This window comes from Rosa rugosa, chromosome 6, assembly GCF_958449725.1.
Source record: "Rosa rugosa chromosome 6, drRosRugo1.1, whole genome shotgun sequence".
NCBI lineage: Eukaryota > Viridiplantae > Streptophyta > Magnoliopsida > Rosales > Rosaceae > Rosa > Rosa rugosa.
This window is the reverse complement of record NC_084825.1, coordinates 44,978,137-44,992,296: the sequence shown is the minus strand read 5'-3', so window position 1 is coordinate 44,992,296 and position 14,160 is coordinate 44,978,137. Positions and strand designations below refer to the sequence as shown.

The following is a 14,160-nucleotide window of genomic DNA, read 5'->3' as shown; positions in this document are numbered from 1 at the left end:
GTCGATTACAACATACAACACCGTATTCTAATCTTTCATATACTTATAATTACTAGCACTAAAATACTACTGGTATTTGATAGCTAAATATTAGACCACAAATTTTTCTTAAGTCCTGCAAGAATGTCAATTGCAGTGTAGAGGTTGGATTTTGTATCAACTACTTTATTCACTGTTATTATTTTAATCAATATGATGAGTCAAGTCAAATGAACAGATTTTTGAGACCTATACTTTTTTGTTTGTTATTTCTATGGAGAGGGGAAGGAAAAATCAAATGCATAAAAATTTTAATCAATATGATACTTCTTTGTTTGTTATTTCTATGGAAAGGGGATGAAAAAAATCAAATGCATTATTTGTTATTTCTTTGGAAAGGGGAATAAAAATCCAATGCATAAATTAAAAAAAGGGCCCAACCGGGTTCGAACCGGTGACCTCTTGATCTGCAGTCAAATGCTCTACCACTGAGCTATGGACCCATGAGTGATAACACTATCAATACTAATAAATATATCAGAATAACAAATTATATCAAAGTTTTTTTTTACTTTTATAAATTAATTAATATTTTCATGTTTGAGTAGACCATAGAACATTAATATATTTAATATATTAATTAAATAATTATTTTAAAATTTAGAGCCTTGAAATGACACCAATGACTAAGACAACATCATGTGAGTGTATTCGGATTTTCAATAAACTGTGAAGTCATGTTTTTAGTACCTCTCCAACTTCTTCTCTTACTGACCCGAATTCTTAACAAGGGCCAAGTCACCAAATCATGCCCCTCTATCGATCATCAATATCTTTGTTATGCCATTCAGTTAGACTAAAACCACTTATCTGCCTGAATGAAATTGGGAATTTCAGCAACATTGCAAAGCTTCAGACCTCCTTTCAACTACGCCCGAGTACTCGTTCCACACACATTGTATGATAATCTGCATTGTGCAGCTCTCTTAGGTCCTGGCGATCTTTGTAAAATTTTCCAGAGCAAACTCACATGCTCTTAGCTCTCAGCTCCAAGTCGGGGTTAGTTGTAGTCACCTGCCTGAAATGTATGAAGCCTCCTTTGGACCCTCACCCAACTACATCCTGGCCTTTTTTTCGATCATGGCTATTCATCACAGCAGAATGCGCGTGTATACCTGATAAAGATGAGTAATTAGTAGCATTTGAAGGATAAAGCTTTAACAAGATGACTCAACGCTACTACTCCCAACTTCACATTGCAATGCACTGTATTCCCCTGATAACGCTCCCCTATACTCCGGCATCAAGCTTCATCGCTGCTGAATTAATTATAGCTAAAGCTTCACTGAATAAACAAGCAGGGTTGACAAGATCTATCTATCAAACAAGCATAATGTTCCAACTCATCTGCTGGTTCAAGATGACTTGAAAAGCTTAAATGGGAGCATACTACAGCAAGTAAATAGCAAAACTTTTAGCTCCTAGCTCGTCACGTGGGGTTCCAAAAATTAGTGCCCGACTCCTGAATCCTGATTGATCATTTACGAGATTTTCAGCCTCTGTATGACAAACGACACACTGGTATATCTTTATGCACAATCTGATGAAAGTATGGTAGAAAAAGCTAGGCACATTCACAAAATGAAACTTCAAGATCGGGAAAACATTCCATCAATCCATCCTTGGTCACCCAAACAGAATCCTCACACTTCCCACTTTTTAACTTCTTCACCGCATTCACTTGAGACTTAAGAAGGAATTGCTGAAAGAAAGGAAAAAAAAAAAACAGATTAAACTGTCACCAATATTCAATATTTAATAATAGAAATCATAGGCAACATCAGTATGCATATAAGTATATCAGCACTATGCACAAGCCATTGTAAGACAGAGAAATGATTCCAAAAGCCTACCTTAAAAGATGGAGAGTAAGAATAGGTCAAATTCTCTGATAACTCCATCGCAAAGGGCCCATAAGAGTATTTCCAAAAAATATATGTGTGGGACAGACTTATGTAGATCCTGCAGACTGAAAATAATGGGATATATCTTAACAAAGCCAAATGTGATTTATGTGGAAGGAGAAGAGGAAAAAGAGAATATATGGCATCATATAACAGCCATCACCTTCCACAATGTCCCCTCAGACTCGTAAGCTATTTCTGGAAAATGCCAGACTCCAGTAGGAGATCCATATGGGTTACCATAGATAAGAAGATAAATTCTTCTGTCAACTGCTCTCTGTAATGACCTATAGAATACGCCGATTAACTTGCATTCAGCTCTCAGCTCTCTTTTCCAAGTTGGGGGTAGTTGTAGTCACCCGCCTGTAGCGTATGAACCCTGTTTTGGACCTCTACCCAACTACATCCTGGCATTTTCTTCGACCCAGAGCTCTTCATCTTTGATCTTGTCTTGCAAGCATCCCCCCATCTAGCAGAATGTGCATGTATATCTGATAAAGCTATGTAATTGGTTGCATTTGTAGGCTCAAGGTTAACAAGATGACTCAACGCAACTTCTCCCAACTTTGCATTTGAATGCATCCTGCATGCCCCTAAAAATGCTCCCCAGACTCCGGCATCAGGTTCCATGGGCATCGTATTAATCAAATCTAAAGCTTCATCAAAGAAACCAGCACGGCCTAGAAGATCTACCATGCAAGCATAATGTTCCAACTCTGGTTCAAGATGGTACTTTTCACACATGACCTGAAAAACTTCCTTTCCTTCTTTTATCAAACCCGCATGTCTGCAGGCAGACAAGAGACTGATGAATGACACAGAATCAAGTTGGATACAGCTCTTTTGCATCAGCGATAAAAGTGCAATAGCATGATCCCCTTGTCCGTGCATTGCATACGCTGCAAGCATTGCGTTCCATGAAACTTTGTCCTTGAGTTCCATCTCTTCAAAGCATTTTTCTGAATGATCGAGCTGTCCGCATTTAGCATACATGTCAATAAGACTATTTTCCACAAGTGTATTAGATAGAAACCCATTCTGGATAATGCAGGCATGAAAAGCCATGCCCTCTCGTAATGCTGCTAAATATGCCACTGCAGGAAGGATGCTAACAAATGTGACTAAATTAGGCTGACAGTTCTCTAATTTCATCTGGTGAAACACAGATATAGCTTCCCTGGCATATCCACCCTGCATGTATCCTGCAATCATTACATTCCAGGATACCACATCTTTCATTAATTTTGTTCTATTAAATAGAAATTCAGCTGACGAAATGTCACCACATTTGCAATACATGCCAATAAGAGCATTTTTCAAAGGTGCATCATGTTCAAACCCATTCTTTATAATTCGTCCATGAATACAAGTACCATGATTTAGATCATTTAATAAGCTACAAGCCGAGACCATACCCACCATCGTTCCTGCATCAGGTTTTATTCCAGACAACCATAACTCATCCAACATATCAATAGCATGGTAGACATCACCTATTTGGGTATATGCATTTATAAGTGCATTCCACGTCACAACATCCTTAGATGGCATTCTGTTGAATATAATCAAGGCAGGAGTAAAGAATCCACATTTAGCATACATGGAGACTAGGGCTGTCCCAGTAGAAATATCAGAATCAATATCGGCCTTAACAGCATAGCAATGTATGCTCTTACCAAATTTCAGATATGAAAGCTCCCCACATGCTGCAAGGACGCTGACCCATGTTATGCCACATGGTTTGAGATTTTCATTCTGCCTATCTCGAAAGAGAGACAATGCCACTTCAGGATAACCAGACTGGACGCAAGCAGATATAAGTGCAGACCAAGCAACTAAATCTCTTTCCCCAAGTCTCTCAAACAATTGCATTGCCTTCTCTATTTCTCCACATTTTGCATACATGGTCATTATAGAAGTAGCAACCGAAACATCAGAATCGACTTCTACTTCTAAAGCACAAAGATGGATCTCCCTCCCTTTCTCCAAATCTCTCATCTCAGTAGCAGCCAAAAGTGCACTCATGATACAAACCTTATTCATTCTACTCCCCTCCCCTTTCAAGCAATCAAACAACTCCAAAACCTCAACAAAACATCCATTACTCGCGTACCCCGCCATCATTGTCCCCCACAAAACACCACCATCATCATCACCACCCTGCACCATCTCGAAAACCCTGCGAGCAACATCCACATCTCCACACTTGCAATACATATCAACCAACCCATTTGAAACCTCTAAACCCAACTCCCTCCTAACCACATACCCATGAATACACCTACAAGAATCAATATCTCCCAATCTAGACACTGCTGGAACCAAGTTAAACAAGCTCACTAAATTCACCCCCATCCCCCAACATTGCATCCTCCTAAATAACTCCACTGCTTCATTAGGATCCTCGCTTTTCGCTAACCCGGCAATCAAAGCATTACATGCCACAACATCTTTCTCAGGCATTCTATCAAACACCTCTCCTGCACATTTCACCTCCCCCATTTTACAATACATATCAATCAGACTGGTCCCAATAAACACATCATACTCTAACCCCTTACGCTCTACTTCACGGTGCACCAATACACCCTCTTCAAAATCCAATGCAGCAGTGCAAGCCTTCAGGGCAAAGTTAAAGGTATACTTGTCTGGCTCTAGACCTTGCCTTAACAAAGAATGGTACATTTCTTGAGCTTGTTTGAATTCTTTTGCTCTGGTATGAGCTCTGATCATGTAGTTCCATAATCTAACACTTGGGTTTCTCGCAGAATTGAAAACTGAGCGCGCAAAATTACATCTTTGGAAAGAAGAGTAGAAATTTATGAGATGGGTCAGTGTGGAAGAGTGTTGTTGGAGACCTGAGACTATTAATTGGGCATGGATTTGAAGCAGGGACTTCAAATCTTTGCAGGAAGAGAATAGGCCAAGATAGTGTTGATAATTCTTGGTAGCTGCATGGAATTGTTTCATGATTATGGTGCCAAATTTAATTGAAATGGCTCTGCTTTGGTGGTGGTTTGAACTCTTGAGGTTTAAAGTTCAAGTCTTTTGGGTTTTGAGCCCACAAATAATGAATTTTATTGAAGGCCCATGTCTGATTCTGGTCCAATAGGCCCAAAAAGCTTCACCCTTTTCAAGGTTTCAGTCTCTGGAATTGGAACTGATTCTGATTGAATTTGGGATTAGGGTTTAAGGGTTTTTGGGAAATGGAGGCCAGGAAGCTTTTGAAAGACAAGAAATTCTGGATTGCATCATTCCTGATTGGATGGGCTGCTGCTCTTCAGGTATAGCTCTTCTTATACATCTCTCTTTCTCTTACAACTCACACACAAGCACTGAGATTTTTGGGTTGTAATGTAATTCTGGTACTTATCAATTGGGTGGTGGAAGTAAAGTTGGGAGCTTTTGTGAGTTTCAGGGGCACATGATGTGGCTGCAGAGACAAGACTCCTTCAAGGAGAAGTTTGGGGATCTCAGTGAAGCCAATACCAATGATGCTGATAATTAGCTTCTAAGCTTTGAGCCATTACCATCAGAATTGTATGTAAACAATTCCCAAGTTCTGTTCTTTTCAATCTGTGTGATTGGTTTCTGAGTTGCATTGTGTAATTGGGAGGGAGTAGTCTGATTTTAGTTGTGAAGTTTTAGTTTGTGGAGGTATCCACTGTGATGTAGAAATAAAAGTTGTGGGTGTATAAACTATAAAGGGAAACAAAGCTGCATATTGACAGGAAAATTGTGCCTGCTGCAACTTTTGCAAAACTGATCACGGATTCTGTTACTATAGTGATAGTATTTGTGTACTTTAGTGTTACTGCTTGGCACTATTTTGAATTTTATTGAAGCAATTCATGTAACTGTCTACTTCTACCTCTGCCTGATTGTGCAAATGTAGAATTCTTAGCAATGGTATAGAAAAAGTTGGATGGGAAAATAATGGTACTTTGAATCAGAATATAAGACTTTCTTGATACTGCGTGCGCTTAATGCCTTGATGTCTGAATCATGTGGTAACTCTAATGAAATTTGTCGGTTTGAACTTTGAGTTGTGTGCAGAATGGGGGTGTATGAAATTTGACTCATGTTGGTGTCTTGCTCTCATTCTTTCATGTTGATCTCCAATTTCCTATCACTATGTTCGGAGCTCTGTATATCATTTCTGTAATCTTTGCTCATGTAAGTTAAGATTGTGTAACTAACTAACTATGTTAGACCATTTGGTGCTATATGATTTCGTCTTGTGCTGAGTCATGAAGAACTGTTGGGATATAAACCTAATTGAGTAACCAAAATAAACCAATCCATGTGTTTAACTTGTTTCACATTTGCATTTGTCATTGTCATCCAGTACTCCTTTCAAAGACAGGATTTATGTTTGTTTGTACCCCTTATGTGGTCTAGATAGAAGAGTGTATGGGTAGAATTCTCCTGTTGTTAAGTTGCCGGCGTTTGGTTTCCTTTCTTCTCCCCAAAAGTCTTTGTTCTGTTATGCATAGTTGCAGTTTTAGACTAGCCCCTGTATACTTTGTGCTCCAGTACCAGAAAGATCTGTTAGTACATCTTCCATGGTATCCAGTCTATAAGAAGGATGGAGGACCATCTCTCCCCACTCTCCAACTCTGCAAGTTCGTAATGAAATTCAAAGATACAAAGTCTAGGGATGACAATCATATTTTGTTCTCTTGCGCGTGTCTCTGTTATTTCGAATTCGTTTCACTTAAAATCAATTCTGAAGAAGCATCTAAACCCTTTTTTAACCAATAATGGAGTAGCTCCTCTTAGACAGCCACAGCTCAAGGTTACCCTCGGTTTTTTATTTTTATTTTAACCAATAATGGAGTAGCTAGTTGGTAATGAGTATTTACCTTGCATACAAAGTCAATTCAAATTTTCTATCTTTAATGTCAATTGCAACTTGAAAAAAAAAAAAAAAAAACTCATTTTGCATCACCTCTCGTCTCTGGAAATGAAAGTTCCTTGAATTCATATGCTAATACCGCTATAGCAATCCACATGATCAAACCGACAGACCCTTTAAATATATAAGGGGTTATAGAACCAATCACATACCTTCGAACTATACCCGCTACAATCAGATTATTGTATATAAATTGACCTTTTGTCGACCCTAATCAAAATTAAAACAAAAGATAAAAAAAGAATCATGGAAACTACTCTTATGCGAGGCCGCATGATACACTTCGCTCATCTCCTCTTAAAACTTAGAACCTCAATTGATATTGTAGGTAAAAAAATATCACTTTACTAATAGCTAGTTAATCTGGAAATGAATATCAATTTGTTAATATATCGCACAATATACTAATCATATTGTTCTCGTAAAATTTCTCTTTGAGAATCCAAATCTGAATTGCCAAATATCAACAAAACCATAATAATTTAACTTTAATTCAGTGTGAGTTGAAGCCTTATATCTTGTCATCTAGTGATATTTCTCTAATCCTTTAATCCTTTATCTTTCAACACATGAATTTCAAGGAAGTTGTAATATGAGTGTGGTGCATCTAGAATCCCACACCATGTCGTTGGTCTAATCTTGAAGCACATTATTCTTATTTCTTGTCTCATCTTGAAACCGACTCCCTTTCTCTACCGTCAGCGCTCGCATAATCATAAAGTCATAAACTAACCAGATCGGAGGCGGCGGCGCTTTGCTTGCACTATAAACAAACAAGAAAAATATGCTCAAGGTTCACATACAACTGAGATAGCATATTCAATTCAATTTGGAGACTGCTTACCAGATTCAAATTCTCAAATCCCAACTGGGTTAGTTAGTTACTACTGTTCTAATAATGATGAGGAAGTCAACTTGGAAAGTTGGAGCAGCTAACTATAGCTTGACCAGGCAGCAAAAACCAGTTAAAGAAACTGACATACATAAAAGGTCCTGATTCATAATCTTGTTAGGTAAAGTCGGACCTAGATCAAAATACAGTTGCACCAATTGTTCAGCTACCAGAAACAGCATTATTCACACTGGAAACGAATGAGTCTAGCTATTTTGAAGTACTAGTTGTGCCAGCTGCATTAGGGTTCTGGTGTGAATGCTAGCTTCAGTAATAATTAAGTTAGATCAGTCGGCAAGTAATGTCCAGTTGATATTAATCTTATACCATGCATGTAGTCATAGATATACTTTCCTTGTAGCTGACAACTAGAATATGCATGTATGGTATGTATATACTATCCAAACCCATGTTAGAGTACTACTACTTGCTCGATCATATACATGTTTCTGGGAAATTATTAGCAGAAGAATATAAATACACAAAGTCATGTGGCGAGCACATATATAGCAAACTCATTATTGTTTATACAGGGGGTCGATCGACCAAAGGGGGCTCTTAGATAGTTAGATTATAGTCTGGGTCTTTATTTTATGGTTTATATTATCCATCGTTGTAACTTATGTCCTCTCTTTCTGTTTGAGAGTAGAAAAAAGAACGTGTTTTCACATTATTTTTTCATCAAAAACTATGGACTATAACACACATTTTTAGGGTCAAAATCGCATGTTTGTATTTTTGACACAAAATTTTTTTAAAACACTCAAATCATGATTTTTAAGCACTTTTGGAACTAACATAACTCAAAAATCTCGACTAAATTTTTCTTGATGATTTTCTGAAGTTGGAAAATAAGAAAATTCATTAAAAAAAAATTATGTATAACAATTCAAGCTGTGTAGATGTTAAATGGCACCTAACTAAATAGTATTCTAACCTTGTTTATGCCACTATCCAGAAATTAACCAGCTAGCAACTAATTATTTCCCAATTCTTATTGTTAAAAATTGGATTAAATTATGTTTAGTCCCTGTAGGGATGGCAAAAATCCCCAGCGGGGCGGAGCTCCATTAGATACCCACCCCTAATGGGGGGAGAATTCGGGGACAAATGGGGAATGGGGATGGGGATCCCCAATCCCCACTATCTAAGATTGGGGATGGGGCGGGGATGGTATTGTGATCCCCATCCCCAAACCCGCCCCAATAATATATACATATATTTAATTTATATAAATATATTAATTTATTTTTTATAATATAAATAACAAATATATACATTTACTACTTTACTTTAATGGTTACACTTGTACTTTAATGGTGTTTTGACTTTTGCACTCACTGAATTATGATTTATGAATTTAATCATGTTTTAATTTTATTTGTTGTAGATTTTGATTTTTTTTTTTTTTTTTGAATAAAGGGTGGTGCGGCTGCCCTCAAGCCTTCATTAAAGAAACTGTCGAATACAAGGGGGGGACAAAGAACCAAAACCCCTGATTACAATGCGCATCTAGAGAACATCCTGACATACTATCATGAGTCTCTACTGAATAACTGTATTCAACTAAGCACCAACTAGCAAAGAGCGCTCTGATGGCGACTCTATTTGCTTTGACATAGGTCACACAGCGGTGACACGACGGAAAGATAACTAGATCTGCAACTCGATTACAGCTAAGCATAATATCCATATGAGCAGCTTTCCCATCATGTTGCCACCGGACAAAACATCCAGTGACACTAAGTTTCACCCTACCACTAGGCGGCAGCGATCATTTGACCACGCAAGGAACTCGCCGCCTGCCTAGAGCAGACATTTTGCTGTCTCTGGGAGGTTGCGACCATTTGCGAATGCAAGGAACTCGCCACCTACCCAGAGCAGACAAGGCACATAGAGTGCAAAAACAGGCACCAAGCCCGACTTGCCCTACACCACTACTGTAGGGACTTATTTTCAACAAAGCAACAACCATAAACAACCAACAGGAAATAAAACAACTGGAAATGAAAAACCACCAGCAAGGCCCAAAAGCAAAAACCCGGCCCAACCACCATCTCACCCAAGAACCCAATCCAGCAGCCCACCACGCCTGCAGCCAACGTCCACACCGCCGCCGCGTGGCATCCCTGTGCCGCCTCACCACCGCGACCCAACGCAGAACACCCAACAACCTGAAAAACGTCAGAAACCAGATCCAAAAACGAGCTAAGCCATCACCGGGCTGAACACCGCCATGAGAACGAGATCTCCGCCGTCGTACAGATCCCAGATGCCCAAGAACCGCCACAACACGCAGACGGAAAGCTCCATCCCAGCGCTGCACCATGGCAGCCATCCTCCCCGATCCCAGAAGAGGAGATCGAGGCCAATCAGCCCACTCCGAAATCGAGCCACCGCCGCCAGCCCTGGAACACAGCACTGCCACCTCCCAGACCGCCGAAACGGAGCCGCCAGAACCCACCGCCACCGTCGACAGCAAATCGGGAAGGCCAGATCTAGATCTGTCGTCCCCACCCGAGATCGGAGGTCTCCCCCCCTTCCCTGGACCGCACCTCTGCCATGAAGGTCCGCTCCTACTCACCATCGGAATCCCCTCCCGGGCCAGAACACAGCGGCGAAACGCCGTCCGCGTTCGGCCGGGAGAGAACCGCACACTCGAGGTTTTTTCTCTTTTTTCCGCGCGTGGGGCGCGTTCAAACAATCAGGTCTTTATCTATTTAATTTTTTTCTGTAGATTTTGATTTTTAAAAAAGCAATATGAGAAAAAAATTATTTTATTTATTAAATTCTTATTGTAGATTTGGGGCGGGTTTGGAGGCTTAGTCCCCAGTGGGGATGGGGACGGGGAATCCCCAATATATTTTTATTGGGATTGGGGCGGGGATGGGGGTGAAGAATGACCTCGGGGATGGGGATGGTATTGTGATCCCCACCCCCAACCCGCCCCATTGCCATCTCTAAGTCCCTGTACTTTGCCTCCAAAATCGTTTCAGTCCCTAATATTCTAATTTCATCCGAAAACTCCATAAACTCTCAATTTCCCTAATTGGTCCATTCAATTAAATCTCTGTCCAAATATTTTGTTAAGTCGCTGACGTGGTAGTTCCTTCCGCGCCAACTCAGCTCGATAGTTGTGAAGTGTCTAATATAACCCTGTTCTTTCTCCTTTTTTCTTTTTAATTTCTTTTATTCTTTTTTTTTTTCTTTTCTTCACACCAAAATCCACCGCCACTACCACCATAACCACCACCGATCTATCCACCACCACCACCAAGCTTACCATCCAAAAACCTCCTCGGATTTGTCATTCAATGACTCTTCTCCAACTTCTTTGATATTCAAGGACTCGCCGAGAGCAGTTTCAAGGTCACCACCACCAAAACCACCTTCTCACCACCACCACTTGCTGCTGCACCACCTCCTACTCCACCTATTACAACACCCAATCCCACCACCTACTCTCCACCACAACCATCCCCAGACCCACTTATCCAAGCCACTGCCCCTCAACTCCTCATTTCTAATCCCCCAACATTGTAGTTAAGCTCAAAAGCATAATCCAAGCTCCCAATTCATCAACATTAGGTTATTCCCCCAAATCGCTGCTCTTATTATACACATTCCATTATGGTTCAAAGCCCAGAAACATGTAATCCACCAATATCATAAGCCCCCAATTGCAACAAAACTACAACAAATTCGAAATTATCAGCGATGATCAAGGGAGCTAAATTCACCTACCCAATAAGCCAATTAACAATACATAACAAAAAAATCAAACAAGGCACAAGGAAATCATATATGAATTGAGGAACCCAGAAGAGAAAGATGAGACCTTTTCAACAAGGAGAGTGAAACAGGCGGTGGCAACAGCAGCGAGGAGGAGGAGAAGAAGTGTGATCCTTAGCACGAAGCTCCATGTGAGAGCCGTAGAAATCCTGGGACGCCAAGGCCTACACTCCTTGCGCGAAGCTCCATGTGTGATCCTTTCGGGGTCCTCCGCCTCCCAACCCGAAGACCTGGAGCACAAATCATGTCCCTCACCTCCTTCCAAGACACCCTTCAATTCGAATCAAAAGACTCACCCAATTCAGATCAGGCTGCGCCCAACGCAGCAACTTATTCCATTTCCAGTCCGGGACTCTGATGAGCCGCCACTCCTCGCCGAGTCACTCGCCCCGACCCGGCACCGGCACCGATTTTCACTAGCTATCTCTCTCTCACTAGCTGAATCCCTTCTAGTCATTGAACCACTTCTTCGTTCCGGTCAAGATTAACCAATCTGTGACTGGTGTCGGCGTGCCGGAGGGCATGCACGTTATGGTCGTCGATTTTGGGATTGGAAAAACAGAGCGATTGGGTGGCGATGGTGGAGGGGAAGGACGGTCGGGATTTGGATTTTGGGAGATTCGGTGTGAGGAAGAAGATGTTTTTTTTTTCAATGAGGTGAGGAAGAAAAGGTTGCAGCAAGAAGAAAATAGAGAAGAATAAAAAATAAAAAAAATTAAAGGGGGAAGTCAGGGGTATTCTTGACATTTTACCATCCACCGAGCTGAGTTGGTGTCTAAATTTGTACCACGTACGTCAACCAGTTAATGGAGCAATTGAACGGAGCGGATCTATTAGAGTGAAATTGAGAGGCCAGAGACTTTATGGATTAAATTGAAATGTCAGGAACTGAAATGATGTTGAAGGCAAAGTACAGGGACAAAACAAAATTTAATCCTTAAAAATTAGTAACCAATTAATTATACTTATTGGTTTAGGGGTTTCTTAACATGGACAGGCAATCAGAGATCAACAATGAGATCATTTAGTGCATGCAGATGGTAATAGTGATGACAGAAAGTAGTTAATAAATCAAGTCAATTAACTATAGTAATTAGTTGTTTCATAGGTGACTAGCTGCTGTTATCTTTATACAAGGACCTGTTTCCGTTGGCCGGTGCTCACTGATTATGCATTGCTTCGTCCCATTAATTTTGGATTATATATGGAGTAAGCTACAAGCTAGCTAGATTGTGTGGGGGTTGTTATTGAATCGTACTTTTCAATATATGGTACACACAAATTGACATATAGTTGGACTTTGGTCCAAAACCCTAGCTGGGCATCCACTAATTAATAAACCAGCATTTACACTCATTGCCACGTATATATAGCATCCTTTTTGAGTTTATCCCCCTAAAACAACAACTTTGATGTTGAAATTGTTGTGCTTAAAAATTTGAGTAAAATTATATCACGCGCGCGTTGATATAGTCTCTCGTGTTTTACAGTTTATTCCTTAAATTGCCAGTTTGTAAAATGTAAACTGTTTTGATCGAGTTCTGCAATTGTGATCCATATGTTAGAAAGTCTTTACCATTCTGGGTCATCTTCATTAATTTAACAGTAAAAGAATTTCATTTTAATGGTCGGATTTATCATCCCTAGCCTCTGTTTCTCGCTTCAAAATCATCTATTTCACCTTAGTGCCAAAATTGTGATGAGAAACCATACTCGAATACATGAACGCACTAAATTAAAATTGCAATTTAACTACAACTATAGATCGAGCCGACAAAAACCATAATTATTCTTAAGATCAATATCTCAGTAAGTTCTATTAGTTTTCAAACTGCTGGATGGACCTCAGGTCCCAAGTCCCACCTTGTGTTGTTCCAACTCTTGAGTATGACGAAACTGGAAAATTGGTGCCAGTCTAAGTCTAGCATTTCGGTATCACTAGTCAATACTATCCTAGTCAAGTTTCCACACTAGCTAGAAGTTGAGACACTGTCAATTAAGAGGAGCGTGAATGATAAATATATGAATATGACTTTCCGGGAATTTTTCGACACTATTATTAATGCTCAAAAATCTCTCTCGAACCCTCTCCATTCAAATTATTGGAATTATATTAATGAACATGCAGACTTTGAACTTCACTCGATTAGTGTTGGGATGATGTTTAAGCTTAGATAGTTAATTGAGACATTAAGTATGCTAAATTCAAATAGAAATTTCGAATGGAAAACGATGTGGGAACAAAGAATAAGATCGGTTGTATTGAAAATTTGAAATTAAGATATAGTTTGGAGGTTACAAATTCAAATCAATTACTTGTAGTCTTAGCTGACTTCGTATGAGTTAAATTTCATAATCATACATGATACATATGTCACCGATTACCCTATTTTTTAGAAAATTTAAATTATCTATACGCCCACATGACACATAAATATACACACATATATTTGATCCTAGACCAGATCAAGTTCACACCAATATATAAATGAATTAGAGTTGTCGAATCCTAGTATTTGGAGTCTTTCTTGAATCCTGAGTTATTGCAACAAATCTCTTATACAGAATGTTCATACTCTAATAAAGCCAAATTAATTAAACTCAACAAATTACAA

At 39.6% G+C, this 14,160-nt stretch overlaps 2 protein-coding genes and 1 non-coding gene across 4 annotated transcripts; 1 reads left to right on the top strand and 2 right to left on the bottom strand.

Annotated features, from left to right (window-relative positions):
- Positions 1 to 410: 410 nt before the first annotated feature.
- TRNAC-GCA (transfer RNA cysteine (anticodon GCA)) lies at positions 411 to 482 on the bottom strand. Its single transcript has one exon. It is a non-coding gene; the product is annotated as a tRNA-Cys (tRNA).
- A 184-nt stretch (positions 483 to 666) lies between these two features.
- On the bottom strand, positions 667 to 4,924 carry LOC133718331 (pentatricopeptide repeat-containing protein At2g39620). 2 transcript variants are annotated; one of them, XM_062145154.1, is made up of 3 exons: positions 2,107 to 4,924; positions 1,893 to 2,008; positions 667 to 1,741 (listed from the first exon to the last, which is right to left on the bottom strand). In XM_062145154.1, the coding sequence occupies exon 1, from the start codon at positions 4,911 to 4,913 to the stop codon at positions 2,265 to 2,267; it is 2,649 nt and encodes an 882-aa protein (XP_062001138.1). In that variant the 5' UTR covers positions 4,914 to 4,924; the 3' UTR covers positions 667 to 1,741; positions 1,893 to 2,008; positions 2,107 to 2,264. The 2 variants fall into 2 exon arrangements, with proteins under 2 accessions (XP_062001138.1, XP_062001137.1); XM_062145153.1 differs by having other exon boundaries at positions 1,893 to 4,924.
- An 87-nt stretch (positions 4,925 to 5,011) lies between these two features.
- On the top strand, positions 5,012 to 5,813 carry LOC133718332 (uncharacterized). The gene is made up of 2 exons (XM_062145155.1): positions 5,012 to 5,227; positions 5,362 to 5,813. Exons 1-2 carry the CDS (start codon positions 5,150 to 5,152, stop codon positions 5,449 to 5,451), a joined length of 168 nt encoding a protein of 55 aa, XP_062001139.1. The 5' UTR covers positions 5,012 to 5,149; the 3' UTR covers positions 5,452 to 5,813.
- Positions 5,814 to 14,160: the final 8,347 nt, after the last annotated feature.

Bases quoted from the DNA above. Each gene is read 5' to 3' on its own strand.
- LOC133718331 (XM_062145153.1), bottom strand. From the start codon at position 4,913: ATGAAACAATTCCATGCAGCTACCAAGAATTATCAACACTATCTTGGC.
- LOC133718332 (XM_062145155.1), top strand. From the start codon at position 5,150: ATGGAGGCCAGGAAGCTTTTGAAAGACAAGAAATTCTGGATTGCATCA. The intron at 5,228-5,361 runs GTATAGCTCTTC...TGTGAGTTTCAG, and splicing joins GATGGGCTGCTGCTCTTCAG to GGGCACATGATGTGGCTGCA.